This window comes from Platalea leucorodia (genome assembly GCF_965183815.1).
Source record: "Platalea leucorodia genome assembly, chromosome: Z".
NCBI classification, from domain to species: Eukaryota; Metazoa; Chordata; class Aves; order Pelecaniformes; family Threskiornithidae; genus Platalea; species Platalea leucorodia.
In genome coordinates this window covers 5,495,844-5,523,721 of record NC_138858.1, presented here as the reverse complement: position 1 = coordinate 5,523,721, position 27,878 = coordinate 5,495,844, and the positions used below count along the sequence as shown (strand labels likewise).

Genomic DNA, 27,878 nt, shown 5'->3' with positions numbered 1-27,878 from the left:
GTGAAAGACTGGGGACTCAATAAGCTGAATGTTACCCCTGATTTCTTAGGTGAGAAGCTAAAGAAATTTGGGAGGTCATTTAAGCACAAAGCTGTGCTTGGGCTGCTTTGCAATCCTCTTTTCTAGACCACTGTTCCCTGACCTCTGTTTTTCTGGTCTGTGCTGTTGTTGATTTGTATGTGTAGAAATCAAACCTAAACTTGGTCAGGGCCTTCAAGTAATGCTGCTGTACCGTAATAAAACTGTAGTTAGCCTGGTGCTATTGTTGTGAAAATGGTTGAGAAAGTCTTGGAAGTGTAAAATCAAGGGACAATTAAATCTTGGGTTCAGCTCCCAAATGGATTTCCGCTGGGGATTCACACTTAATAAAATACAGAAAATTGCATTTTATTTTGGTACATAAATACTGGTAGTGGGGGACTGTGGCATTTAGAAGAGAGAATTGCTCCACCAGAAAACTCACTTCAGCAAAATGATGCAGTCCAGTTGAGCCCCTTTTATGATCTGAGAAATTACTGGTTTTATAGCACACTAAATAAAACCTGCTATTCGAGCTGGAGGTTTATTAGTAAAGGTGATTTTGCCATAGCTGGGGAAGGAGGGGATGAAGGAGAGATGAGAGATGAACATCAAAGCAGAGATACATGTCATTCAGAAAAAGCACAGCGATGACGCAAAAATGTTGTGTCACTCATCGTCACCTCACCTAGCATTGCCACAGAAATATTTTATGTCATTATTTTTTGTTGTTGTTGTTCTGAAACATTATTGCTAGCCTGGCTGAATTTCCCCCAGAGGGAAAGCCTTTGCTATGGGTGTGGGGGGAGCCTGCAAAAGTGTCTGGATGGAAGAGGCATTTGCAGGGAGCTGAATCCAAGGGATGGTAAAATCGGTTCTCACAGGAGAGCATTCAGGTTTAGCCAGGGCAGCTTGTGATTTTGCTGCTGTCCAAAATCACCGTTATGGTCTTGAAAGAGGACTTGCAGATGGGCATTAGCATCCTCATAGCACATGTCCATGCCCCAGGTGTCCTGGTGCAGTGCTGTGTATCTTTTTTCAAACCTTCCTTCCTTAGGGGTGTAAACTAAAATTACCTGACTGAGAACTAAAATCCTTAACAACTATGTCACAGGTGCATCATGTCTAGTCCAGAAACAGAGACATCTGCCATGCTTTTGACCTCTTCAACATGTGCAGCAAATTTCCCCAGTTATCACCTGTGGTTGCTGCCAGTTCTAGGGAAAGGGGGAGAAGGAACACTTTTTATCTGCCAGCAGCAGCGAAAAATAGTCACAGGTTATAGACGAGCTGGGAGAATAAAGCTTCTGAAACTCCACTTATCCTGTATCCTTTTGCAAATGGGACAGGTTTCACTGCATGTCTGCTTGGACAGTTAGGAGGACTGCATGCAGTGCATGGGAAGATGAGTGTGCTCCTGTTCCCTTCCATCAGCAGGTAATTATTTTACTCATGAAAACAAAGGAGAATCTCACTTGGGAGTCTGATCTGAGACAAGCTGTTTGAGAGTCCAGAACATGTCCCATCTCCGGATGGTACACCCCACATCATTTGCTAGCTTTGCACAGAGTGCAGTGACTTTTCAGTACATAACCAGTGGAGCCAGAAATTTGTCACATATGACCTCTTTAGGCAGATTTCCCAAAGGGAACGAACCTCCCACATTTTGCTGCAGATCACTGAAGTTCATCTTTCAGGGTGAATTTGCTGAAGGCACAGGCCACGCTCTCTCAGAATTCATGGTACAGGACTCAGATCTTAATGCAAGGAGGTGGGAAGACACTGGCTATTCGATCTCTCCTGCAAATTTTCACGAGCTTTAACCCAGCTGCACCAGGTAGATGTTCTGGCAAATTTCTGGACTTTTTGCTAATGCAATACTTCGTGCTAGACCTTAGCTGCAATCAGAATGCTTTGAAAGAATTAATCTGGCGGTCAGTAACTGCTAAATGAAGTGCATGCTAAAAGAATGATGAACTAACTGACTGGAGCTCACAGCTTTTATGAGCTTCTCTAAATGCCTGTTTTCAGGTGAATTCAGCATCTCCTTGACATTTAAGGACTCAATTTATAATCAAATTATTTAACTCTAGCGGAAAAAATCACTGGCCTCAATGGAAGAGCCATTTATATTTCCCCCACCCCTTGGAAAAAAAAGTACTCAGGGTAACACTGCAATTTTTATACTAAATGAAGGATAAAAGAAATCTTTCAATGCAAATTAAGCACTTCAGGCTTTTAAAAATTATAGCGGAAACTTACGATGCACAGCTGCTCACATCCTTATTTCCAATTTAGTAATCTGAGACGTGCTGAAGCATTAACATCCTGGACAACACCACAAACCCCTTACTGCTGATGTTTCTGCAGGTCCCAGTCTGTCTTGGGATCCTTCTGCAGTCTGATTTTGACCAAGTCTCTGTACAGATATACATTGCCCTCTACAACTTGAAATTACAGAGCAAAGTGACAGAGCAGGATGAGATAGAAACCTGGACGTGCAATGTCGTAGTTACACACAAGGAAGAGTAGGTCGAGTTCCATGGAACTATAACACTTCCAAAGGGATGGAAGTATGTTTTATATATGAATAAAAAAGCCTTAATATCACTGCTGCTGTTAAGTTCATTAGCAAGGTTTTTGGACAAATGAAAGCATGCAGCTTAGCAAACGCATCTTGTTCTGCAAGCCTTGGCTTCACAAACACAATATCTGAAATGCTCATTTAAAAATCTTTCTTTGCACTGGCTTAAGGCCAAACAAGGACCAAACTAGAGTTATCTCACTATATGAATGGGCAAAATTATATGAGTCCCATTGTAGTCCACCTTCACTGCTGCCATTTGTTCTCTTCCGGCTGCCTAAACTGAGGCGGCAAACTGTGTTATGCTTAAACACAATATTTAAACTGCATTGTTATGTTGGTGGTGATGGGCTCTTTGTTGGAGAAGACAGAAAAATCCCATTGTTTAGCATTTTCCCAGACTTGGTGTTTAATACAAAGCCCTGAAAAGAGCAGGGAAGTTTAAACATTTGATAAAGAAAATATGTGCAGAGATGGGTCTATCCCACTAGTAAGGAATGGATCAGCCCACAGCACCAAATCCAACTTTTATAAATTTAACATGTTGTTACAATTTGCCCAAATAAAATCCTCAATCCCTGTATGTGGAAAATGGAAGTGTCTGAAATCCAGCAGAAGATTGAAATAGTGTGCAAATCATCCAGTTTAAAGCTGGTAGCAAAATTAATTTGGAATAACTTTGGAATTTCTGAATTATTTAACAAATCATGACGCTTTACCAGGAATGCATGAAAAATTACGATTTGCAACCACGTGAGCATCTTTGGACCCTTCAGTAACCTCTGTGCATTGCTTTGTCTTTTCCTTAAGGGTAAGTGCTTTAGATAGGTATTCTCAAAACAATTATAATGTAAAAGCTTGAACTTCAGTTTCTTCATATTGACATGATTACACAAATATCTCAGGGAAGACAGAGCTACATAGCAATGGGAGTGACCTCCAGTAGCTTCAGTGAAGATCCTCCTGGTATGCAAGGTATCTTTGGTGCACAAGACTTGTACCGCAGTCTGTGATGTTTGTGGCTGGTGAATGCACACAAACAGGTGATGCTTTGCTTTTAATTAACCCACTCCCACCCCACGCTGTATCTTGCTCTCAAGTAGTGCCCCTGCAGCTTCATGTTAATTCCCGCCTCTCTTTCGATGTCTAATGAATGATCCTCACTCCTGTGAGTGTGGTGGTGTTTGGGCTTTGTACTACTGAAGACTCAAGGAGGTGGGGAAGGAATAAACTGTGAGAGCGATAAATTTGACAAACTGCTCTGGAAAATAACACTTGTTTGGGATGATAATGATGAATTTTATGTTAGTGCCTGCTGACATTTTTTGCATTAGTATTTTAATTGGAATCAAAGAACATCAGTCCTGAACAAGATGCAGTGGGGTTTCTCAGAAGACATTACTGCTGTTTGCACTTCCAGCAAGTGTCATATGCTAGTTTGTGATCCCTCCTCCCAGGTTAGACTCACCAAGGACCTGAAGGACTTCCTGAAACCATTTCAGACACTTGCTATTGTGAACTGACCTGACTTGATCACAGGCCCCTCCTATGAACTGATCACATCTTATGTCAATGACCGCTCAACCTGTAAGCCATCAGGCCAGAGTTAGGTTCCCCTGAACCTGGTGTCTCCTCTGCTTGGCGTCTTTTATTTACAGAGCAATGCTACCCCAGGAAGGCTCAGTGTAATTACCAAAATACATGAAATATCTCCAACCTGTAGTTCTGATTAGAGTCTTCGAGTGAGCAGTTTGCAGCTGTCCCATTGGGACACAAGAGGAAGTGCTCAATCATGAGCAAAAGTATGAGCTGAGCCAGGATTATTTATTCATGTGTCAGAGCTGGAAATCTCAGCTTTTTCTTCCTCTCAAAGGGTTTTCTTCTCCAGTAACATTTTTTCATGCACGTCTAGGAAGCAGAAAGTGAAGAGAATGCTTTTTAAAGAGGAACAAATCACCTGGAGCTTCTCCAGTTTTTAGGAGCTTCTTGCGAAGGAGAGTCTGATTTTTCAGAAGGCATGTGCCCATTGTTTTTTCCACTTAACCTCAGTGACACCAGATTTATTCATTCAGTCTCGAAAAGCTCAGGCTGACCTTTTGCTAGGCACCAAAGGTCTGTTATCAGCATTGGAGTACTTTTGAGTATAAGCTTAAGTTAAAGCAGGTATGAATTCAGGGTTGCCTTTGCTCTGAGCTGGCTCAGGAAGGTCCAGTTTGCATGCAATACCGCTGCCATAGCAGAGTGTTGTGCCTGAGCTAATATCCTTCTCTTCACGGCTTGGAGACAACACCTGACGACCCAGCATCTAGCTAACCCAGGGGGCAAGCAGAGCAAATGCCCACATATGTCCAAGCAGTCACAGCTTCACCCCATGGATTTCCAATGAGATGCCAGCTCCTGGTTGCCAAAATTGCTACCAAAAATGGCTTACAAGTCCCTAGACCACACAGAGTTATTATGCAGTGTTCTGCTGAGATTCGTTCTCACTGGAGAGGCAGGGGTAGCCCTGAGATAAAAGCAAGCACTTCCCAAGACTCTGATTCTAAGTGCCATTATTCGTTTAGGAAAGCCTTTCCTCTTTTTCATTTCTTTTCTTTTTTTTTTTTTTTTTTTTTTATAATTTTATTTCCAGCCTATGAGGAAGATAACAAAGGACGGCATGTCCCCAGAGCACACTCTGATGTGTCACTGTGGATGCCAATCCCCACAGACGCTCCCGATGTTATTAATTTTTAAAACAAACTTGCTGATTGAGGTTCTGACTGCCTTTAAATTGTGTCTACAAGGAGACTGTGTACTAATTAACCCACAGAAACAATCAATGATGTACCTTTTTCAAGTTTCAGGGTGATTAGAATATGAAAATGAAGAGCACAATGGTGCAGATGTTTTAAAATCACAGCAGACAGCAATTAGTGACATGGGAACCAGCTGCTTATCTCTCCAGATAAAGCCTCTTAATAGGGAATTACACTTGAGGAGCCATTACACAGATGGATCTGCGTATGATTTAAAGAGGGGGCGTTGTAGTATTAAGTTTGATTTGCAAGCCAGATTCTTGACAAGCTGTATGTGTGTTACCTCCTCAAAAAGGTGTATTTGGAGCAGGGGGGTATCATCCCCTGTAAGCAACCAGATTTTTTTCAGATGATGAGTTTCTCTAATTGCGTATTTTATCATTATTATTTTTTTTTTTTTAGTTATATTTATTTTTATTTGGATTTTTTTCTTATTATTATTATTTTACTAAGCTCTTGATTTGGTTGCTGACATCTCCTCCCACTTTTTGCTTTGGGACTGGAAGCAGCATGTGGATTTAGAGAGAAGCTCAGGCAGGGGAATGGGGAGGCACAGTGAAACATCCAGTAGTTAAATAAAAAGAGTCCCTGAGGGATGGATTCTGCTGCTGGGTACTGCTTGCAGAATAGGGTGCTGCTCATCATGGCACTGATACAGCTTCATCCCCTCAGTTGCAAGGGCTGTGTGCCAGAATAAAACTGAGGAGGAGTAATCACCTCTGCAGGTGCAGGGTTGCACAGGTCTCACAAGGCAGGTGTAGACACAGTCCCACATCCTCTGCTCTCCAGCCAGTGTTCTTCAGGTGCCAGTATATGGGATGTATCCTGCTCATAGGTCTACTCACCATTGCCAAAGCTGAGGACTGAATTCATGAATTTGGCACTAAAATTGTATACTACGGCACTAAAATTGTATACTACTAATAAGAGGATTCAAGCTTTATTTTTTTAGTCTAAGGTTTAGCATGTGCTGGATCACATTGCTCAAACTTCTTCACAGTTGTGAAAACCATTAGCTTCTTTATGTGTATTTTATTTTCTTTAAAGGAGAAATGGGATTATTACCCACTAAGCACATCCAGTAAACTGAATATCAAGAGAAATAGTGACCAAGTCTGGTGAGATGTGATAAAATTACATGGGTTAAGTTACGCTTCTACTTTCACAAAAGCAGAAGGAGCAGACTCCCAGTGCAGAATAGCTAGCTGCTGAAGAAAATCCCATTTAATGAAAGGGCAAACGACAAATAGAGGCAGGCCCTGAAGTCTGAAGTATTTTTAGGGTCTCATAAACCAAAAAGTAAATAAAGGTAAATCTTTCCATTTTCATGAAAAAAGCCCACTATTCTTGACGCTGGTCTCAGCCGTATTGCCATAGGAACTCTTTTCAAGTCAACAGCCCCTTGCCAAGACCTATGGAGCTGCAGTATATTGCACGCTTACTGACTAATAAAGTAATGAATTTGTGTGAAAGGCATCAAGATACAGGTTTCTGAAGAGCCCTGTTTGCCCTCACCGTACTGACAGCTCAGGCATCCTCCACTAGCTCAGCAGAGGCTTAGGTTAGCTGAGCTGGAGCTTGTCGGCTTCTTAGGGTGGTGCTCACCCAGCAGGGAAAATTGAAGCCTAAACATTAAGACCAATGGGATCAGACAGCAACCCAGATGAATACACAGGGAATAAAATATACTTGGCTGCATTACTTTCACCTGATTTAGTAGTGCTTTTAGGTAAACAGTCCCCACATATCCATTGGAGCCCCTGAAACCCAACCTGCTGCAGCCAAATGATCTCTGGTTGTTGTGCTGCAGAAGAATTATTTTGGGGTGATATGGACGTGTCTGGCAAGGGAAAGCAAATAGTAAATGTTATGCTGGAAGAAGTTCCATGAGGAAACCCAGTGGACTGTTATGTGCTTGGGCAGATATATAGTTTTGATATCCCGCTTAGGAAATTGAGTCCCCTGATCCTGCAGACTGGTAATTTTTTGAAGGCCTGTTGAAATCAGAGTGCTTATCCGTGTGATTAAATGCCTCCAGAGTTGGCACCTTTGATGACATAGGCATATCTTTCTCATGAATTGTAAGATAGATGTGGTGGCCTGCGGTGCTGGAGTAATGACAAGGCTATCATTAGGGATATGTTGGAAGTTGCATCATCATTTTATAATGTTCAGGCCGAGGAAATGAGGCTGGAGGAGCCAAGCGATATATCAGATTCATCACTGATATATAGCTGGCCTCTTGGTTCTGAGCCCTTATTAACTGCCTTAAAATATAGATCAGAGATTATTGTTCCTTTTAAACTAGAGATCTCTCTGCATGTGGTGGACTTGGAGGGACCAGGATGTTGCCAGCATGTGGTGTTTTCACGCACTGCCGTGACTGCCTTTTTTTTTCCCCCTTCCAAATGATATTTTTCAGGTCATTTAGTTTCACAGCTCAGCATTTTGGAAGTAATGCGGGTGTAAAGAGTTGCGTTGATTGCAGCCATAAGGTCAGGATCTGTACAGAAACGGCCTTGGTGCAGGGCCTGGGGGCTAAGAGAGGGCTGAGCCCATCATTTTCAGGTCTTTTCCAAGCCACAAATCATGGTACCACAGGAAGATGATGTTTCATGTGGGGCTTGGGTGGAGGGCACCCACCTCCAGCCCACTGGTTCCTCACTGGTGTTGGCCACCTCCCACACACCTCCTCATGCCCAGCTGACAATGCACCCAGCTTCCTGGCTGGAGACAGGAGAAGCCACAAATGGCTGAGGTAAAATGAAGCTCAGCAGCTTTCTGATCAGTTTAAAAAAACTAAAATAAAAACAAACTATCATACTTCAGTGCCAGTGCTGCTGATTTCCTTTTGACCCCTCCCTGGATTCATCCCAAGGACATGGATGCGGGTGGGCTCCATTTTCTGAAGGAGGGCATCAGCGGCATGCGTCGTGGCCTCTGCACGCTGTGTGGCTCACATGTGGGAGGCCACTACGAGGAGGAGGAGGAGGAGGAGGAGGAACTGATTCATTCCCTGAGGGTTGTTTATGCTTTTAGCTCTTTTCTCAGGCTGAAACCGGGTGTCACTCACCCGCGACATCTGCAGCTCCACCGCAGCTGCGTTCTTTCATTTTCTCACTCCACAATTCCTGGAAATCTCTGCTTTCCCTGAGCATGGCTGGTCCATGTGCATGACAGCTGAACTATGCACAGGATTTAAGAGTCCCTGATTACTCCTCATACGATGGACCAGAACAGCTTCATCGTTATTGCCTATTCCAGAAAGGCCACATGCCCATTTTTATATGCACATGAAGGATATCTCAACATCAATTTGCCGATAACATGTATGTATGTTTACTGGTCACTAAATAATGCACCATGGGCTTAGGGGTGTTTAGCAGTTTTCAAACCCCTCTGAAGTTGCTCAGAACTGGAGACACTCCGTTTCCCAGGTCAAAACTCTCTAATGCTGACAACCGCTTTGCCCCAAAACCTCTGTTGCAAACACCCTGAACGGGGATCTAAAGTAACACTGCTGATGGAAACTTAATTATAACAGGGTGTTTGCAGAAACACGAGACACTTAGCAGTTGTTTTCCATTGTTCTTTCCTTGGTTACACATTTATTTTAAGTCTCTCATCATTTATTTGGCATTCAGAATGGTGTCATTATTGTTTGGTATGAACAGTTTTCTGTGGTACTAGGTGTATGAAATCAGTTGCACAGTTTGATCCAGAGCTTTACAAAAAAAGCTCCTAAGTGTAACAGGAGAAAACAAAGGGCTAGAAGAGGTCAGCTGATGAAAGTAAAATAAAATATTTCTTTTTTGCTTTAAGAGACCTTTTCAAAAGGCTACAGCTGTAGCAAACATAATTCCTTTAGCTGGAGGAGGCCCACCAAGAAAAAAAATGTAGACATTCTTTTGCTCTGTAAGAGTCTTCAGCATAATTCTGCCCTTACTGTAACCTCTGTGGCTTGAAGACCTGCTGTCAGATTAGAAATCATATTGAAAATATCTCTTACCAATATTGCAAATAGCAGATGATTATTAAAATGGAAAGGGAGCAATGCAAATCTTGAACCTGCCAAGTGTGCCTCACACACTTGATGCTATGCATATGATTTTAAAGCTGGAAGAGTGGGCTAACAAGAACCTTATGAAGTTTAACAAGGACAAGTGTAAGGTCTTGCACCTGGGAAAACATAATCCAGGAGTGCAGCTCAGACTGGGATCGACCTGGCTAGAGAGTAGCTCCATGGAAAGGGACCTGGGGGTCCTGGTGGACAGGAAGCTCAAAGTGAGTGAGCAGTGTGCTGCTGCGCCAAGAAGGCCAATAGGATGCTGGGTTGCATCAAAAAGGGCATCACCAGCAGAGATAAAGATGTCATTATCCCACTCTACTCAGCACTTGTCAGGCCACACCTGGAATACTGTGTACAGTTCTGGTCCCCCTTATACAAAAAAGATGTGGACAGGCTGGAGGGGGTCCAGAGAAGGGCCACCAAGATGATCAAAGGTCTGGGAAGCCTCCTGTATGAGGATAGGCTGAGAGAGTGGGGTTTGTTCAGCCTTGAGAAAAGGAGCCTTAGAGGTGATCTCATCACCGTGTACCAGTACTTAAAGGGGAGCTACAAAGAAGATGGAGACTCCCTTTTTACAAGGAGTCCCATGGTGAGGACAAGGGGTAACGGGTACAAGTTACTGCCAGGGAGATTCCGATTGGACATGAGAGGTAAATTTTTCACAATGAGAACAGTCAGTCATTGGAATAATCTCCCCAGGGAAGTGGTTGACTCCCCTATGCTGAACACGTTTAAGACTCAGCTGGACATGGTGCTGGGCCATCTCATCTAGATTGTGCTAGGAAGGTCAGACCAGATGATCCTCGAGGTCCCTTCCAACTTGGTATTCTATGATTCTATGATTAAGCACTAAGTTTGTGGGGATGACTTATATGTGGAAATTTAAGCAAGTAAATATTTGCAGATTCTGGCTTCCTAGGGAAGTAGACCCATGGGTTTTCCTCTTGTTTGTTACAACTTCCGAGATAATTTTGCATTTTTCTTGTTTACAACAATGAGCTTAATTGCTGTTGTTGAGCATCAAGTTCTGTGAGGGATTATTTTTTTAGGAAAAAGGGATTCTCACCAGGAGGCTGAGTTGCACCATTCATCCATTGAAAGGAAATATTTTACTTGTGTTTTAAATTAAAAATCAATAGAATATGTTTCCTTAGCAATTTAGCATTTATAGAAATATTTCCATTGTTTTTAGAGTGGGAAAACAAAACAAAACTTGTTTACAATGCATGAATCTAAATGCAAATTTGGCTCAAGTATAAGAAGACTTTATAAAGACTCCTAGCACTTACAAGACATTGGTTAAGAAGAGTTGTCATTCACTGTACAAATAAAGAGCTGCAACCGGAGGTTATGAATGGATGGCTAAACTAATTTTTTTTTTCTATTTATTTTCTGCTACCTTCTAGGTTTATGACAGGCCACAAAAACATGCTGCTCTGCACTATGATCCAGGCCTCCAACAAGACTTCACCGGTGACACCTTAAAATCAAAGCACCAGCAGAAAAGTAGCAACCAGCACCATCTTGACTGGTCAGCAAGCTCCGATACTGGGTCTGCTTCTCAAAGTTGCTTCATCAACACAGAACCCAGTCGAGAAGCAATTAGTGCCACCAAGGTCTCTGCTCTGGAGCCAGGAGTTTCCTTCAGCAAATCTCAAGCAAAGAAGTCCTGCACCAGCAGCACGTGGGGGCAGCTGTCGGCCAGTAGTAAAGAGCTTGCCATTTGCAGTGCGGTCCCATCACCCAACAACATCAGCACGGTCGCCCAGCCAAGCAGTGCCTCTGAGTGCAATGGGCTATTGCCTCTTGGTGATCAAGAGGGAGGCGTGCAGCTGGAGGCCCCCGATCTGCCCACCGGGAGTACAAAGAAGAAGTCCAGCAAAAAGGACTTGATAAGTCAAACCATCCAAACCACAGACATTGAATGGGTGAAGAGTGCTCAGAAAGCATTTGACAGCAAATCCCATGACAGCATGGAAGGGAAAAAGGAGTCTTACTCAATGGACAGTGTGTTGGATACATCACCCTCAAAGCAGAATCCCACTTCTGCTAGCAGTTGTGAAAGTGACACCAGTCACGTACGAATTACTATCCCAATAAAATCTCCGACAACAGATACATCTGGCCACAAAAGGAAAAAAAGGCAATCCACAAAATCTTCCATAGACAAAACTATCCAGGAGAAAAGCCTGCCTTCTGCACTTGTTATGAGCAGTGAAGTAGCAAACAGAACTAGCTCTCAACCAGAGGGGAGTAAAAAAGATCTTCGAGCCACAAAGCCAGGGAAAGTGATTGAAAATGAGTCCCCCTTAGTAGCTATTGACAGCAGTGTGCTCATTGACAAAGCTTCCCCCAACAGTGCCACCAGACTCAGAAAATCTGTAGCTGTGACATCCACTCTTCTACCCACTGATCTTCCCACAGCTGGCAAATTGTCTGAGGTCCAGCACCCCAAACATGCAGCTAAGCGGCGATGGACCTGCAGCAAACCTAAATCTATCCTTCGGGAGACCTCCATGACAACATCTGACAAGCTGATGGTGGAGCCTCCGTCAGCCTATCCCATCACACCATCCAGCCCTCTGTATACCAATACAGACAGTCTTACTGTGATCACACCTGTCAAGAAAAAAAGAGGACGACCAAAGAAACAGCCTTTGCTCACTGTTGAAACCATTCATGAGGGAACCTCCACCAGCCCAGTGAGTCCAATCAATCGTGAATTTCCAGGAACGAAGAAAAGGAAGAGAAGACGGAATCTGGCCAAGTTGGCCCACATGGTCCCGGGAGAGGACAAGTCCATCAGTGAACTCAAGTTTCACAAAAAGGTCGGAAAGCTTGGGGTCTTGGATAAGAAGACTATCAAGACCATTAATAAAATGAAGACCCTCAAGAGGAAGAATATTCTCAATCAGATCTTGTCCTCCTGCTCCAGCAGCATAGCTCTGAAAGCAAAAGTCCAGCCACCATCTAGTGCTGGGCCAACCACCATTGATGCCAGACTAGGGAAGCAGATCAATGTCAGTAAGAGGGGGACTATCTACATTGGTAAAAAACGGGGCAGAAAGCCAAGAGCAGAGCTGCAGCCTCAGCCAGAAGAACCTAAGACAGCCATCAAGCACTCAAGGCCTGTTTCCAGCCAGCCAGAAAACCCAGCAGTGCCTTCCAACCTGCAGTCACTTGTGGCATCGTCACCAGCAGCTATTCATCCGCTCTCGACACAGTTAGTGGGGACTAATGGCAACCTTAGTCCTGCAAGCACTGAAACTAATTTTTCAGAGTTAAAAACCATGCCAAATCTTCAACCTATCAGTGCTCTTCCTACAAAGACCCAGAAAGGAATGCACAGTGGAACTTGGAAGCTGTCTCCACCCAGGTTAATGGCCAATTCACCTTCCCACCTCTGTGAAATAGGTTCTCTGAAAGAAGTCACGCTGTCGCCGGTGAGTGAGTCTCACAGCGAAGAAACCATACCGAGCGACAGTGGGATAGGTACAGACAACAACAGCACTTCTGACCAAGCCGAGAAAAGCTCAGAATCCCGCCGGAGATACTCCTTTGATTTCTGCACCCTGGACAATCCAGAGGCTATCCCATCTGACACCAGCACAAAGAACAGGCATGGTCACCGGCAGAAACATCTCATTGTGGATAACTTTCTCTCTCATGAGAGTATTAAAAAGCCAAAGCACAAGAGGAAAAGGAAAAGCCTGCAGAACAGAGACGACCTCCAGTTTCTGGCAGACCTTGAGGAACTCATCAATAAGTTTCAAGTGTTCAGGATTTCCCATAGAAGTTACACATTTTATCATGAAAATCCATATCCCAGCATCTTCAGGATTAATTTTGATCACTACTATCCTGTGCCATATATCCAGTATGACCCATTGCTCTATCTTCGCAGGACCTCTGACATGAAGTCTAAGAAGAAGCGTGGTAGACCTGCCAAAACCAATGACACCATGACAAAGGTGCCTTTTTTACAAGGGTTCGGTTACCCTATTCCCAGTGGGAGTTACTATGCACCCTATGGAATGCCTTACACATCAATGCCTATGATGAATCTTGGTTACTATGGTCAGTATCCAGCTCCTTTGTACCTGTCTCACACGCTCGGAGCGGCTTCCCCATTTATGAGACCTACCGTGCCCCCACCCCAATTCCATACAAGCTCTCATATGAAGATGTCCACCACTGCCAAGCATAAAGCGAAACACGGAGTACACCTACAAACACCTGTGGGAATGGGCCTTGGAGACATGCAGTCCTCTTTAGCTCCTCCAAAGGTTGGAGGAACAAGCCTTTCAAGTGGCCGACTTCACAAAAGGAAACACAAACATAAGCACAAGCATAAGGATGAGCGGATATTGGGGACACATGAAGATCTGAGTGGTCTCTTTGCTAGCAAGTCCACTGGCTTCTCCAGCCATGCGATCAATGAAAGGCTAAGCAGCTCAGATAAAGACCTCTCCTTGCTCAACGAGAAAAGCAAGCATAAGGAGAAGCAGAAGCACCAGCATTGTGAAACCGGACACAAAAGCTCAAAGAATAACTTTGAAGTGGATACACTGTCTACGTTATCACTTTCTGATGCCCAGCAGTGGACACAGAGTAAAGATAAAAGTGACTCAAGCAATGATCCCATTGACTCTTGCACAAAGAGATACTCTGGTAATACTGAGAGTAATGGAAGGTCAGAATCCCTGGACATGTTTGGTGAAATGAATTCCTTGAGTGAGAAGCGTGACAACGATGCAAGTGGGAATAAAAGAAGAAGCTTTGAAGGGTTTGGAACTTACAGGGAAAAGGACATTCAGCCCTTCAGGACAAATAGGAAGGACAGAAGTACTTATGATTCTTCAGCCTCTTCAGGTAAGCTCTGCTTTATTCTATTTTACCTTACTGCATTTAAATTTTAATGCTGAACAAAGACGGACTTATCATTTACAGCAAATATATTTATGACCCAATATCTTCCCTGGCTTTTTGTAATTACTCCCATTCTGCATCCAGACTTTGGGGACATTGACAAAAAAGTTGGCTACACATTAAGCCAAAACCTTTGAAAGTCTTTGAGTTGTTGCACAGCATTTTTAAAAATATTTGGCCTGCCTTTGCCTATCTCTCATAGCTTGTTGCGCTTCCCCCATAAATCTCACCATTGCATTCTGCAGCAGCAGCAATTATAATACCTGTTAGCAAGGTAGGCATCCCTCTTATTGGTGTCTAATGTCATGGGGTAGTAGTCATTGCCCAGCCTTTGGGACAACAGCCACGGTACTAATCAGAGAGTCTCTGCTCTGGCCTACAAAGTGTACAAAAGCCATTTGTTGATGGGATGGACCTGACACGTGGGAAGTTGTGGAGCTGGGTCATTGTCCCATGACTGGTGTGGTGTACTGCTGATCCAGAGGGACCCATCATGGTGATAGCTGGGCTGAATATATGGAGACCCTGGGTACAATCCTAGTGTAAATCTGTCACTTCCAGTTGGCAGGTGTCATGTAAAGTAATTATCCTGAGCATTGAGTGGCTGTGGGAAGGGACTGGTGTCATGGAAACAATGAACCCTAGCTGATTGACTCTGAAGAGTTTTAGGGCTCATGACTTGGAAATATAAGCTGGGTAGATGACAAGGGAGGAAGCTCCTTTCGGCTGCTAGGACATCTGTTCCTCTCCTGCAGAGGGGGAAAAAAAAAGGAATCTGAATCTTGTCTGAGAGAGTGAATTGTACTTTACGATAGGGAGCTGCTTTTGTGATGACACAGAGGCAGGTGTTTTACTGCAATATAAATGAATTTAGCTTGGGAACAAGCCCAGAGCTCCTGCACCATCAGATATTTATCACAAAGCAGATTTCACACTTAGTTCTGGAAAAGGGTGAGCTTTACTGAACCAGCCAGTGGCGGATGAGATTCTGATGTGCTAAAAAAGAGCTTCAAAGAAACGTAATTCATCATAGCCTCCAAAATGAAAAGTGAATCAGCTGAGAACACAGAGGGAGCAGAGAATTTGTGTAACCTGCCAATGTAAGGCTCTTTAGTTTTTTATTGACTTGTAAATGATTGAGAGCCAAAGATCGCTCATGTTTAAGCCACCTAGACATTTCCATTTCCTTCACTGAGACCAGGATCTGGACTATAGCAGTGAAAAGCAGTCTAAAATGAGAGCTTATCCCATGAAAACATTCCCATTCATGATACCGTATTATATCAGACCAATTGTAACACCCAGAAATGAGACATCCAAAAATATTGGAAAAGAGACTGAATTCAGTCACTGGTTATGCCTGACAAAGAACAAAATTATTCTCCACCAAGTGCTGCCATGGCTATTGCATTAAGGAAGTTGTGTCCTAGCAGACAAGGGTTAAAAGTCTTCAAAATTTTTAACAAGGCTCTTTCTCGGTTTTTTAGTGGAAGTTACTGATTTCACAGTTTGATAACAGTTGGATTTGTAGCCTTTTTTCTTTCTGAACAGAAGATGTTTGCTAAGCGTGTACTTTCCAATTTAATATATTTTACTTAGGCATAGCAAACTGTCAAAAGAAAATTCTCAGCACTGCTGAACCCAAATGAGTTTCCAAAGTAGGGGCATGATCCCCACCAGGCTGACTTAGAAATAGAATTGGTAAAGAAAAAGTCCATTTCATGTTATTTTCCTTTAGTTTATTGTCCATGACAATAAAAATGTAAGATGGAGTGGTAGAACTTGCAGTAGGAGCTCCACCAGATTTGCTGTTTAAATTTTTAAAACTGGTTCTCATTTAAACTAAAATTTTTATTTTTATTTATTTTTACTTTTCACGATTACAGCTGCACATTGTTCCCCATGACCTAATCCATCAAGTCACAGATTATGAACTGGTTTCTTCATTGTCAAGATATTATTTAGATGGAAAAATCATCAGCAGTTACCTAAGCATAGCCAGCTAACCAGAGCCATACCTTGCACTACAAGGAAAAATACTAAAACTAAATAGCTCTGCCAAGAAAGGCCTGGAGCCAAGACTGCTCATTAAAGCCTAGGAGCATCTGTCTGCTTATGACCATCTAAGATCTCAGTGCAGCTTTTTTTCCTCTCTGCCTTTCACCTTCACTGGGATTCCCAATAGAGGTCTGGACTTGAGTCTAGCCATAACCATTAACTGGTTCCCACTGAGGAGGGATTAAATTTTTCCGTGATAACCTTCACCTTCTTTTTCCTAATTCACCTTGCATTTCCCTGAAGTGGCTAAACAGTGATTGACTAATCATAAAAATAAAAGGTAAAAGAAAAAAAAAGCCCTATGGGAACATACAGCTCTGTTTCAGGAGGCGATCTCCATAGCCTGATTGCTCTTGCCATTCGGTATTTGTCATCTTTCACAATACAAAAATAATATATACCAGAGATAAGAGGAGACATCCTGAATATTCAGATGAATGTTGAAAATAGATTTATATCACAATTTCAGTGTTATCTTTACTGCATGGGCATTTTGGCATGCTCAGTAATGTCATTTGCAACCTCATTGTATGTTGCTGAAGATGAAATATGGAGCAAAACCCACCCGCACTTGGTAGAGATATTTGTGATAAGAGTTATGAGAGAATCATTTAGTGATCTTTGGCATTCAGGCATTGCAGTTTATTTCAATATAGTGTGCTGGTGCAGGTGCCAACTGTTCTTCTTCTTATTATTATTATTGTTATCTGTGTTGGAACAGCACTTAGCCATTTCTGAAAAGTTCAGTGTTCCCTGGTGCTATGTAGTGGTCATACGTATGGTAGAAAACAGTCCTGCCATATAATCTTAAATCTATGTATGATTTTACAATCTAGAAAGATTTGGATGTCAAGGGAAGAGTTGTGTCTCTTACTTTCTGGGGGAGCTGGTTGCAGTCCTGGCACAAGAAATCTATACCAAGAGTGAAGGGTCCCATTGAGGGAGTGCCACCAGCCACCTTGGTTGGCCACAGTAAAGGTCCATTCCCTATACTGCACCAGCTTGGACTATCACTGGCCATTTATTAGTGGGGACCTCGTGAGCTTTGACTCATTTTACGTCTCTCGGGACCTCTTGGGATTAAACATGCAATGCATGGCACTAATGGGAATAAACGTGTTAATGCATATGGCTATTCTCCCAGTGCACTGCCTGTTTCTCCACCATTGTTCTGAAGAAACTACAGTCCTTTCCATAAACACTAATTAATAACTCTTTCCACCTTCCTTCCCATCCACTCCCCATGACCTGTTGCTTCCTGCTGTATTTTTCTGAAATTGTTATTTTTGTAAGATTCCTTGTGCTCACCTAACCCTCCGGCATTTAGAAAGACTAATTAATCAAAACTAATTGAACCCTGCTTTCTTGTTTGGCTGATGCAGCAGACTAGTCCAGTGGCATTAGTCTGACCTATAGGCAACAATACAGCAGAAAGTGTTTCAGATCCTGCCTTACCACAGTCAGACTCTCGCTTGGGCATATCCTAAACTGAACTTTCAAGTTGTATGCACCAAGCATTGACTCAGTTGACTCTCTCCTTCCACTCCCCGCAGCCAGAGGTACACCTCATGCATTTGCAAAACTTTGTTGGGGCCCCTCTGGCACTCTGTGACCTGAGGCACTTGTGCACAGCTGGATGGCTGATCCTTTTATCTTCTCTCCAGCAGTTACTAAAGCTCCAGGTGAGGGACCCAGCAAGGGGCCACAGATTAGTGTCACAGCTGGGTTGGGGAGACTGAGAGCAGAGCTGTATTTTAAAGAGATCCTCATAGCAAACTCCACATCTCCTTGTCATGTGTCTGCCTGCTTTGCTTTCATACATGATGCTGAAGAAGAAACTTGCACTGCTGATGAGCAGTCTCGATGCCATAGCTTGTGCCTTGGAAAAAAGCAGGAATGATTACCTCTTCCCTATTTCCTTAGGCAGGCAAATGAGGAAAAGCACATTTAACTTTTTAAGATGCACAGATAAGATGGCAATTTGTGCATATGACCTGTCTGATTATGTCCTAGTTACAATCATTGCAGGCCAGGAGTGCCCCTGTACTCGGCACTGGTGAGGCCGCACCTTGAGTACTGTGTTCAGTTTTGGGCCCTTCACTACAAAAAGGACATCGAGGTGCTGGAGTGTGTCCAAAGAAGGTCAATGAAGTTGGTGAAGGGTCTAGAGCACAAGTCTTACGAGGAGCAACTGAGGGAGCTGGGGCTGTTTAGTTTGGAGAAGAGAAGGCTGAGGGGAGACCTTATCGTTCTCTGCAACTGCCTGAAAGGAGGCTGTAGCGAGGTTGGGGTCGGTCTCTTCTCCCTAGTAACAAGTGATAGGATGAGAGGAAACGGCCTCAAGCTGCACCAGGGGAAGTTTAGGTTGGATATTAGTAAAAGCTTCTTCACCAAAGGGGTAGTCAGGCCCTGGACCAGGCTGCCCAGTGAAGTGGTTGAGTCTCCATCCCTGGAGATATCTAAAAGACAGGTAGACGTGGTGCTTGAGGCCATGGTTTAGTGGTGGCCTTGGCAGTGTTAGGTTAATGGTTGGACTCGATGGTCTTAAGGGTCTTTTCCAACCTTAATGATTCTATGATTCTATGATTCTATATAGCTGGGGGTGAAGCAGAGGTCAAAAGTCACTGTATGCAGGACTGCGTTTGTGCTTTTCTTTGTAGTGAGATTAATCAAGGTCTATGCTACTTTACACTCACAGTATTTCTACCTCTTTTTTTTTTTTTTTTTTTTTTTTTTTACCGGTGATTATACAAGCAAAGGTTGCCTTGCTTGCATATTGGGCATCATGGCTCAAAGATTGGCTAGTAAGGGCATGGGTTTCATCAGATATAGCACAGACACCATGCACAGTAAATTTACAGGAATATAAAGATAATCATATGCAGCTATTAGGAAGGTAGTAATCATCAGTCTCCGAATGCTGGATAGTTAGCATGACTAACATGCTTAACAAATTAATGCTTAACTTACCCACAAGCCTCCCCATGCCTTCCCTCCTCAATGCCCACCAGTGCCACAAGCTGAATTTCTTCTGATTTGACCTTTCCTCCTCAACTAGTCTGTATGGCGCTGGTTTAACTCTGAAGGAATCAGTATCAGCTTTAGATGGAGGATGGGCATCACACAGTGAGTAGTGTTTGGCCCTGTGTCTTGAGTAGGAGAAGAAGGAGTGTCATGCATGTGTACATATGCAAGTCACGCTTATTAAATGCATGACTGTAAGTTATATTTGTTTAAAGTTATTTTCCAACATCTTTATCTTAAAAGTGCCCTTGTTCCTGTTAAAAAGCCTTACATTGGGTGATTAAACTTCCAAAGGGAGAGTAGGAGGAATACTGGAGGAAGGGAGGAGAAGTGACAATCAAACAAATGAACAGCATTCATCTGATGTCAGTACAAACACACATATAAGTAACCATGCTCTGCTGAGGAGTATCATTTATCCAGATGAGATTTCTTCCCTGACAAAACTCCCCTCCATGGCTCAGTTTCCTACTGGAATGGGCCGTTGCCACACAGTACAGAATAAATCTCTAGTTCATCCTTTCTCAGAAGTCAAATGCATTAATGTGATTTAAAGCAGGACTTGCTGTGAGCAAAAACAAACATGGTGAAATATTGGCAAAGTCACCATGAGTTTTGTTTTGGTTTGAGGGGGGTGTTGTTTGGGTTTTTTTTAAGAAACAGCATATGCAGTTCTGGGCTATTGTCACGAAGCCTTAATCAGCCACACTTTTACAGCAAAAAAGGATCTATGTTTCAGTAGTGGGTAAGCATATTTGTTCTTCTGAATGTATGTGGAAGACGCAGGCAAATAGGGTTAGCCAACCGCCTTATTAATGAAGCTTTGCTGATTTTTGTATAATAATACTTTTCACAATATTTTTTTTATAGCTCCAGAATCACAGAGTTGGTTCATTATTCTGCAGTGAACACATTATTTCAGCAATAGGGGAAACAGTGGTCCAACACTATATTTGATGAACATTTTCTCACCTCACCAGCTTAGAGACATAAAATGAATGCCTGTACGGGCTGGGTCTTGCATATATACTCACGGATGCACCTTTACATACTGGAACAAGGGAGCAGAAGTGACAATCAGGTGATGAATGAAGTTTGTTAGAAATCAATTCAAACACACATATAAGCCACCTTGCTTTCTTCAGTAGTGGTATTTGACTCAATGGGACCTAGGTGTAACATGGCATTGTGTGCACAAAAGCAGAGGCAGGCTGATGCACGGTCCAGGGTTCGGAGACCCATCTTCCATATCATAGTTTTCTCATGTGACTGCAGAAATGTGTCTAAATTGCAGTAAACCTCAGCGTATGTCTGGGAAAAGGGGATAAAAGCAGTTTCCTGCTGTACAGAGCCGTGGTGAGGTCTGATACACAGCGATGCCCAGCAAATGCAGCGTGGGAGCAGTGGCATTGCTTGAAGCGAATGGGAGAAGAGCCAGACGTGAACTTCACTTGCTGAGGATGTATGGAGTATTAGTCACCCTCCCTTTCCCCAGCTCTGCCTCTGCTGTGGTTTCCTCAGACACCCCAGGCTCCTACATCACTTCAAGCAGCTGCAGACGTTTTCCAGCCCCAATGTCAGTGGGGCGGGTTGTGCCCTCCCCTTGTGTCCTGTGGTGAGGGACAGGCACTGTGCAGTTACAGGCTGAGTGTTTGTACCATCTGGCCCATAAAAGTTAGCATCGAAGGTTTACAAAATACCATTATTTGTAAATACAATTCATTACATTCACCAAAACAGCTTTTGGGCCCCTGGATGCTTAGGAGTACAACCAAAACTACAGAAATTACCTCCAAAAGCATTATCCACCCCCCTTAGGATAAACGTCCTTCTTGTTGTTTTCACTAAGTCTTCGGCCAGTCCTGGGGAGAGGAGGCCAAGTTAGCATGACTGTTACTCCATTCTGCTCGCTGCATTTCCTAGAGGAATGAGCTGTTGAGGGAAAACAAAAACGACAGGGAAAGCAAGTCAAAGCTTTCCTTGAAAGTGTTTTGACCAAGGCATTTGAAATACAGTGAGTTTTGTTGTTGTTGTTTTAATGCTACTGCTTGCTTACTGTGTTGCTTCCAATGTTTGCACTGACCAAGGAGAGAAGAAACAAGAGGGAAGCTGGAGTGGGAGAGGAAGCTGGAGTATTTACCACCCAACCAATCTTTTATTTCCTCACTTAATGATTGTATGTTTATTGCGCTGCCTGAGGCTCAGTACAAAGTCTTTTGGACCAGCGATGAATTAATCAAATTAAATGCTGTGACCCCTTTGCTTTTTGGGAGTGTTACAAGCCTCCCAGCACCCTGCCTAATTTCTGCCTCTTACTTTGCTCTCTGTCCAACAGTCAAGCGGTTCTTCCTTCACAACTTGGCGGCTCCCAGCTATTTATCTTTGCTCTTTCTGGCCAATGCCAGAATGTCTTGTTTGAAGTTTTTATTTAGACCACTGCTGGTTTATGGAGTTGTGCAGAGTCCACATTGGGTGTGCAGCAGCTTCGCGTCTGAGACAATTGGCTTCTGCTGGGCTATTGGCTTTAAAAGGCAATAAAGAATCACGGCCGGATTCTCATCTGGGCCCCGGCATAAATCAAGTGTCTCCCTATTGAAATCACTAAGGTTGACTTCTGGAGTGAAATTTCTGTAGAGGCAAAAAGAGGTTGTGGGGCTGGGAAGTCCCATCTGTGGCTTTGGCAGGGCCACACCAGAGTCCTTGCATCTGTGCTTTACCTGCCAGGTGCCAAAAACAGTCTTGGTTCAGCATTTGTAGAGATTTTCTTAGCTTGGAGTAAGAGGGTGCGTTAAGATTTTGACAGTGCGCAGTCTGAATACTTGTGGAAGTGGCAGTTTAAGAAGAGTTAGAAGGAAAAGTGTGTGCTATAGCTCTGGACTATACACAATATAATTTCTTGCTCAAAGGCACTGATAATCCAGGTACAAGGCAAGAAATTTGCTCAGATGCATGGAGGAAGTAAAACGAAGCAATGGCTGTATCTTTACTATTAACCTGCTGGTCACTGTGACTCGGAGCTGGGCATAGGAAGAGCTGAGCTCAAGATATCTGCCTGTGAGTGAGATCATAAAGCACTCAGGGCAACCTGTGTCCCATCCAACCCAACTGCAAAAGTGAGAGTTGGGGTCTGTGACCTCCAGAGCATGATCTGAGGTAGCTTCTCCATTCCCACTGCCTACCGAGAGTTTTATGTTCATGCATCATAGCAAAAGAAAGCTGAAAGAGCATTATCCCAGCTGCCTTAGTCTGCCTGATTTCAATAATGATGCTGAACAACAAAAGGAGTAAGAATGCCCTGTTTTAAGGTTTCACCAAGAAGGAAGTCAGAATAATTCCCCTATAGATCAAGGACTGAGGGGAGGGGTGGGAAAGGAAAGCTTTGACTGTCCATGGAGGAGTTTTTACACAAGCTCAAAGACTTGAAAAGACCCAAGGACTTATAATAGGAATCGTTAGTGATTTGTCATTGAAAACATGCAGCTGGGTATGGATCTCCATAGGCTTTTGCAGCAGAACTGAGTCTGACCAAGCTTTCACATGGGGCGGTGCTGATTTCAGGAGGCTTCAGGAGTATGTGCAATGCAGAGTTAACTGTCAAGCAAGGGCAGGACTAGAGGGTTCAGAGGGATTTGCTAAGGAGCTATCAAGCCATGGGTCACTGGTTGAAATTTAATCTGTGAAAACAGTGACAGAAAATCAAATAAAAGTGCTGACGTCAGTGTGATGCTGGAGCAGCAGCAAAAGCATTGCTGGTGCCTCATGCAGCACACACAGGCAGCTTAAATAAACTGGGACCAAACTGTGAGGAACTTGCCTGGTTGATCCCAATGGCAAATACAGCTCAGCCAATTTGTATTATACCTATCAGTAACTCATTTGTCTTAGTGCAGTTTTTTGTGAATGACATCAGCATATCTCATCACAGACTCTTACCCAAACTCAGCATTATATAGCACTAGAAACAGTTGCGGGGACATCTAGGTAGAGTTTACTCAGCAGTGTCATGGAATGTGAATCAGCAATGTACCACAAAGCAGAGCAGTTTGCAGTTCTGGTGATGGAGGTTTTTGCCATTAGGTCCCACATCAAGGCCAGCAGTGATGGCTTTCCTGTTCCTGGGCTGCTTGGCACTCTCCCCAAGATGACTTGATGGTTTCACCGTAGCTTTCTCAAGCCTGTGGAGGGCCCACATTACTAAGGCTATAAAACCAGCTCTTATGTTTTTCACAGTTACCAGAGGAAATATTAGTGATAAAAGAGACAAGGGCACCAGATGCCCTCAGCAATGGTAGCAGTACTGTGTATGAGGGTCAGTGTGCTGGGGCAGGCAGGCTTGTGCTGATGCTCCTCACCCCACTGATGTGTTTATTGTCCTTTTCACTGATTTTTAGTAGCAACTCAGTGGTGGTTTCTCTGCTCCCAATGATCCAGGCTGAGGATACAGTCTCTCCAGATGGCACAGAGCCGCCGTTTCAGCTCTGTGTCTTTGGCCTTCCTTGCCTCCAGTGTAGGCAGGGAAGGGAGCAATAGTCAGCATTGTTTTCTGTGCCAGCTATGGTTAGTTGGCATAAAGAGCACTTAAGTAAGTTGACACAGCCTTTGCGTTGCTTGGTTTGCTTAAAAAAGAAAAGAAAAAATCCCTGGACTACTCCAGGTTCTCTTTGCTGCCTGAAGTCTAGTCTGCACCAGTAAAACCTTGGGCTTATCCCAGAACTGGGACATGGTCAGCTGCAGAATGTTTGTCATTCTGATAGTTATTTATTTTCTATTAAAAAAAAGTACTGTGGAAGAGCAACAAGTTAAAAAAATAGTTAAACTCCACATTCATGCAGATTTCCTGTTTTGCTTCTTAACAAAACCTCAAAACCACTTTGAACAAGTTTCTCACCTCAGCTGAGGGTGGAGTTGTGTACACCCCACACATGGCTTCCAGAATTGCACCCAAGGACAACAGCACATCTGCTTTAGAACGGTGGGGCCAAATGTACTGCTAGCAGGGCAGTCAATCCATGCACCTGTGCATGACTGCCCAAAAGAGCTTCTGACTCAGCCAAGTACATTGGAAAACTTTAATTTTTCTGTTTCCAACAGAACAGACTGAATGGTAGAGATGTGGCAGAACAGAAACTGGAGGCATTAGACAAAGGGATGCCTCTCCGAGATGGTAGGCAGATACTGGCTGTTCTCAGTACACTGGGCGATCTGTCGTAATTTCATTGATTTGATCTGGTGAGACAACATCTCTGTAAATAAGAGGAGCAGACAAATCTGTTGCATTAAAATTAATGGTTGTTGCCTGATCTCCTCTTAAATTAATTCATTGCAATCTGAAGCAATGCATGCGTTTTGCAAACCTATCATTCTTTGGCTGCTACAGTGCATCACGACATTACTTTAGGCAGTAAGGAAGATCTTATTTATGATATAGTGTGCTGTGGTAGACAGTAAAGCAGCTAGGTGCCTGGGAACTCTGGATGGAGCTATGGCATTTGGGTGTGTAATTCTAAGTAACAATAAGCAGTGCTTAACATTTCCTCCCACACTAGAAGCGTACCCATTAAATGTTTAGCCAAGTCAGCTGTGCAAGTTCTTGCATAAAAGGACAAACTGCTAAAACGTTAATAGGAGCCACTCTTATGTTAGAGTGAGTAGAACAGGATCCATTTTCTACTGCTAATCGGGAGACAGTCTTGCTGAGATCAAAGAAACCCCTAGCAGGTAAAAAGGACAATGAATCAGGCTCAAGCCTAGGTTCAGGACTCCTTAGTCTTTTTCTCATCTCTGTTTCTGAGATGCTGCATAGTTTGAAGAAGTCAGTGAATATGATTTAGACCATCCATGAGTCAACTTAAGTCCCCATGGGAATGAATTGGATGCATCTAAGTCCCAGGGAATGGCTCAGTCTGTTTCATCTGCAGAAGAACCTATATCCCACAGAAACTGAGTGTGTATATAGATCTGGACAGTGTGTTTTGGACTTAAGAGTAACTTAAGGACATAAGCATATGGTTTCGCATGTGTTCAGTGATAGACAGCTCCTGGCAGTCCGTCATGACTCACAAGTGGGTGAGGAGCTGCTAATATCTCCCAAGGTGTTGAAAAGGGCCTACTTCATTAAGTCACGGCCTGACCAAACCCACCAGTTTTAGGTGACATTAAGCTAGCATGGAACACCTCAGCAAGAGAAATTTGGGGCATATTTATACTGGTTTTGTGGGCCAAACCTCTGGACTGCTTGTTACAGCCTGGCTTATGTTCACACAGCTGGGAGCTGGAAGTGTCTGGAGTGGGTAGACCAAACCATGCTGCACAGTGCTTGATCCAGACCTCTACAGGACAACATCTCCCTGTAGCCCTGGAGTGCAATTATAGCTATTTCTGGTTTTTTTTTTTTTTTTTTCCTAACACAGATGCCAAAATAGGGGCTTTTCTGCAGCCATCTGCTTCCTGTGTGCTCTGGGAAGTGACAGGAGGGATACTGGGGTCTGGGGAGTTCAGACTAGCATTGCAATATTGCACCAGGTAAAGAGCCAAAGCTGTGTGATGCATGTCCACACTGTGCCTGGAGTAGAGCTTGGAGCACACTGTCATCTTGGCCATGCCCAGCTTTCCTCTTGGATGGAACAAATGGCTCTCTAATGGCCAGCTAACAAGTGCAGAGTGTGGAGGATCTGGATACCGGATACAGGAGAGGGACAAGTTAGTCTGGCAGTGTGAAAGTACCTGGGCATTCCTAAGTGCCAGCTAAACCTGGGTCATGAGGGAATGCCTGTTCCCTGGCCTAACTCGATTCATGCCCTTTATCTGATGGAGCTCTAAAATAAAAGATTTACAAGCAAAATAACTCCCCTTCCACTAGGCTGAAACTCTCTAGCTTCTGCATCTTATACTTCTGGTTGTTGAGTGGTCGACCTTCAGCAGGATGAGGTAATGCCTCCACTCCAGCCTTACCTGTTGCCCGGTATAGTCTGGGCAAGTGGAAATGCTGGGGTCAGAACCCTTTGAGCTGGACAGCCTAGATCTTCAGTTTTCTCTTCTCTGGATAAGTGATCAAACCATTAATATCTTGTGCTTCCTACTCCCACTTATCCCACAACACAGATACTTGCCCTTCAGAGGGGAGCTTGCATTTTGATTCCCACATAATCAGAATTGTACACTGTTGAGCCTTGAATTAAGCACTTACGCAGCCACACTCCTGAGAATAATATTTCTTAGTGCCTACGCCTGAGTGGCTATGTGCAACCACACTAAATCATCCCATGAAGGACTCACAGCTCACCATTCAGTTGATGGAGAAATGTGTGAACATCACTTGGGTGCTACTTCAGAGGCATCCGTCTCTGTGTTGCTTGTATACTTTGCGTAGGCACCTGCCGTAAGTGATCTGAATCATTCTGCTGGAGCCAAGCACCTATTTTTTTTAGATGTTGCAACAACTAAATTGAATGCCTAAAGCAGGCAGTCTCAATCTAGCCTTCAGGGTCTCCGCATTTACCAACTGATATAATGATATAATAGCCCTTGCCCAACTGAAAGAGCTGTTGCAAGATTTTAATTAATTAATACTGGCACGGGTTTGAAATGTTGGAAATGAAATTAGGTCTATAAACGAAGTGTATTATTATGACTTGACGGAACTTTCTGCTTCACTTTCACACCATATCTGAGTACAGAGCAGGGCAGCTCCATCCTCTGATTCATCATGAATCACAAAGAAGCCTACTTAAAATGTGCAAAGTATTGATATATTTACGCTGGTTAAAATGTTCCAGGGAAGAGACATTACTTCTCACTCCAATAATGCTGCCCAAGGTGCTGGCAGTTCCCCTTCTTTTTTTTTTTTCCTGTTTCTCAGTATTACCCCATCTATACTTGAGTCCTCAATCACCCAGCACTCTGTTTAAGTGAGATGTGCCAGAAGGTAGCTGGAGATCATAGAATCATAGAATCATAGAATCATAGAATCATAGAATGTCCTGAGTTGGAAGGGACCCACAAGGATCATCGAGTCCAACTCCTGTCCCTGTATAGGACAACCCCAAACATCATACCATACGTCTGAGGGTGTTGTCCAAGTGCTTCTTGAATGTTGTCAGGCTTGGCACCATGACTGCCTCCCAGGGGAGCTTGTTCCAGTGCTCCACTACCCTTTGGGTGAAGAAGCTTTTCCTAATGTCCAGCCTAAACCTCCCCTGCCGTATCTTCCTGCCGTTCCCTTGGGTCCTATCATTGGTCATCAGGGAGAAGAGATCAGCACCTGCCCCTCCTCCTTCCCTTGTGAGGAAGCTGTAGACTGTGATGAGGTCTCCCTTCAGTCTCTTCTTCTCCAGGCTGAACAGACCAAGTGACTTCAGCCGCTCCTCATACGGCTTCCCCTCTAAACCCTTCACCATCT

At 43.6% G+C, this 27,878-nt stretch overlaps 1 protein-coding gene across 1 annotated transcript in view; it reads left to right on the top strand.

Annotated features, from left to right (window-relative positions):
- SETBP1 (SET binding protein 1) overlaps nt 1–27,878 on the top strand; it is a 263,504-nt gene that overhangs the window by 174,452 nt on the left and 61,174 nt on the right. The window contains 1 exon segment of the mRNA XM_082335560.1: nt 10,876–14,341. Within this exon segment, the coding sequence (XP_082191686.1) occupies nt 10,876–14,341 (3,466 nt within the window).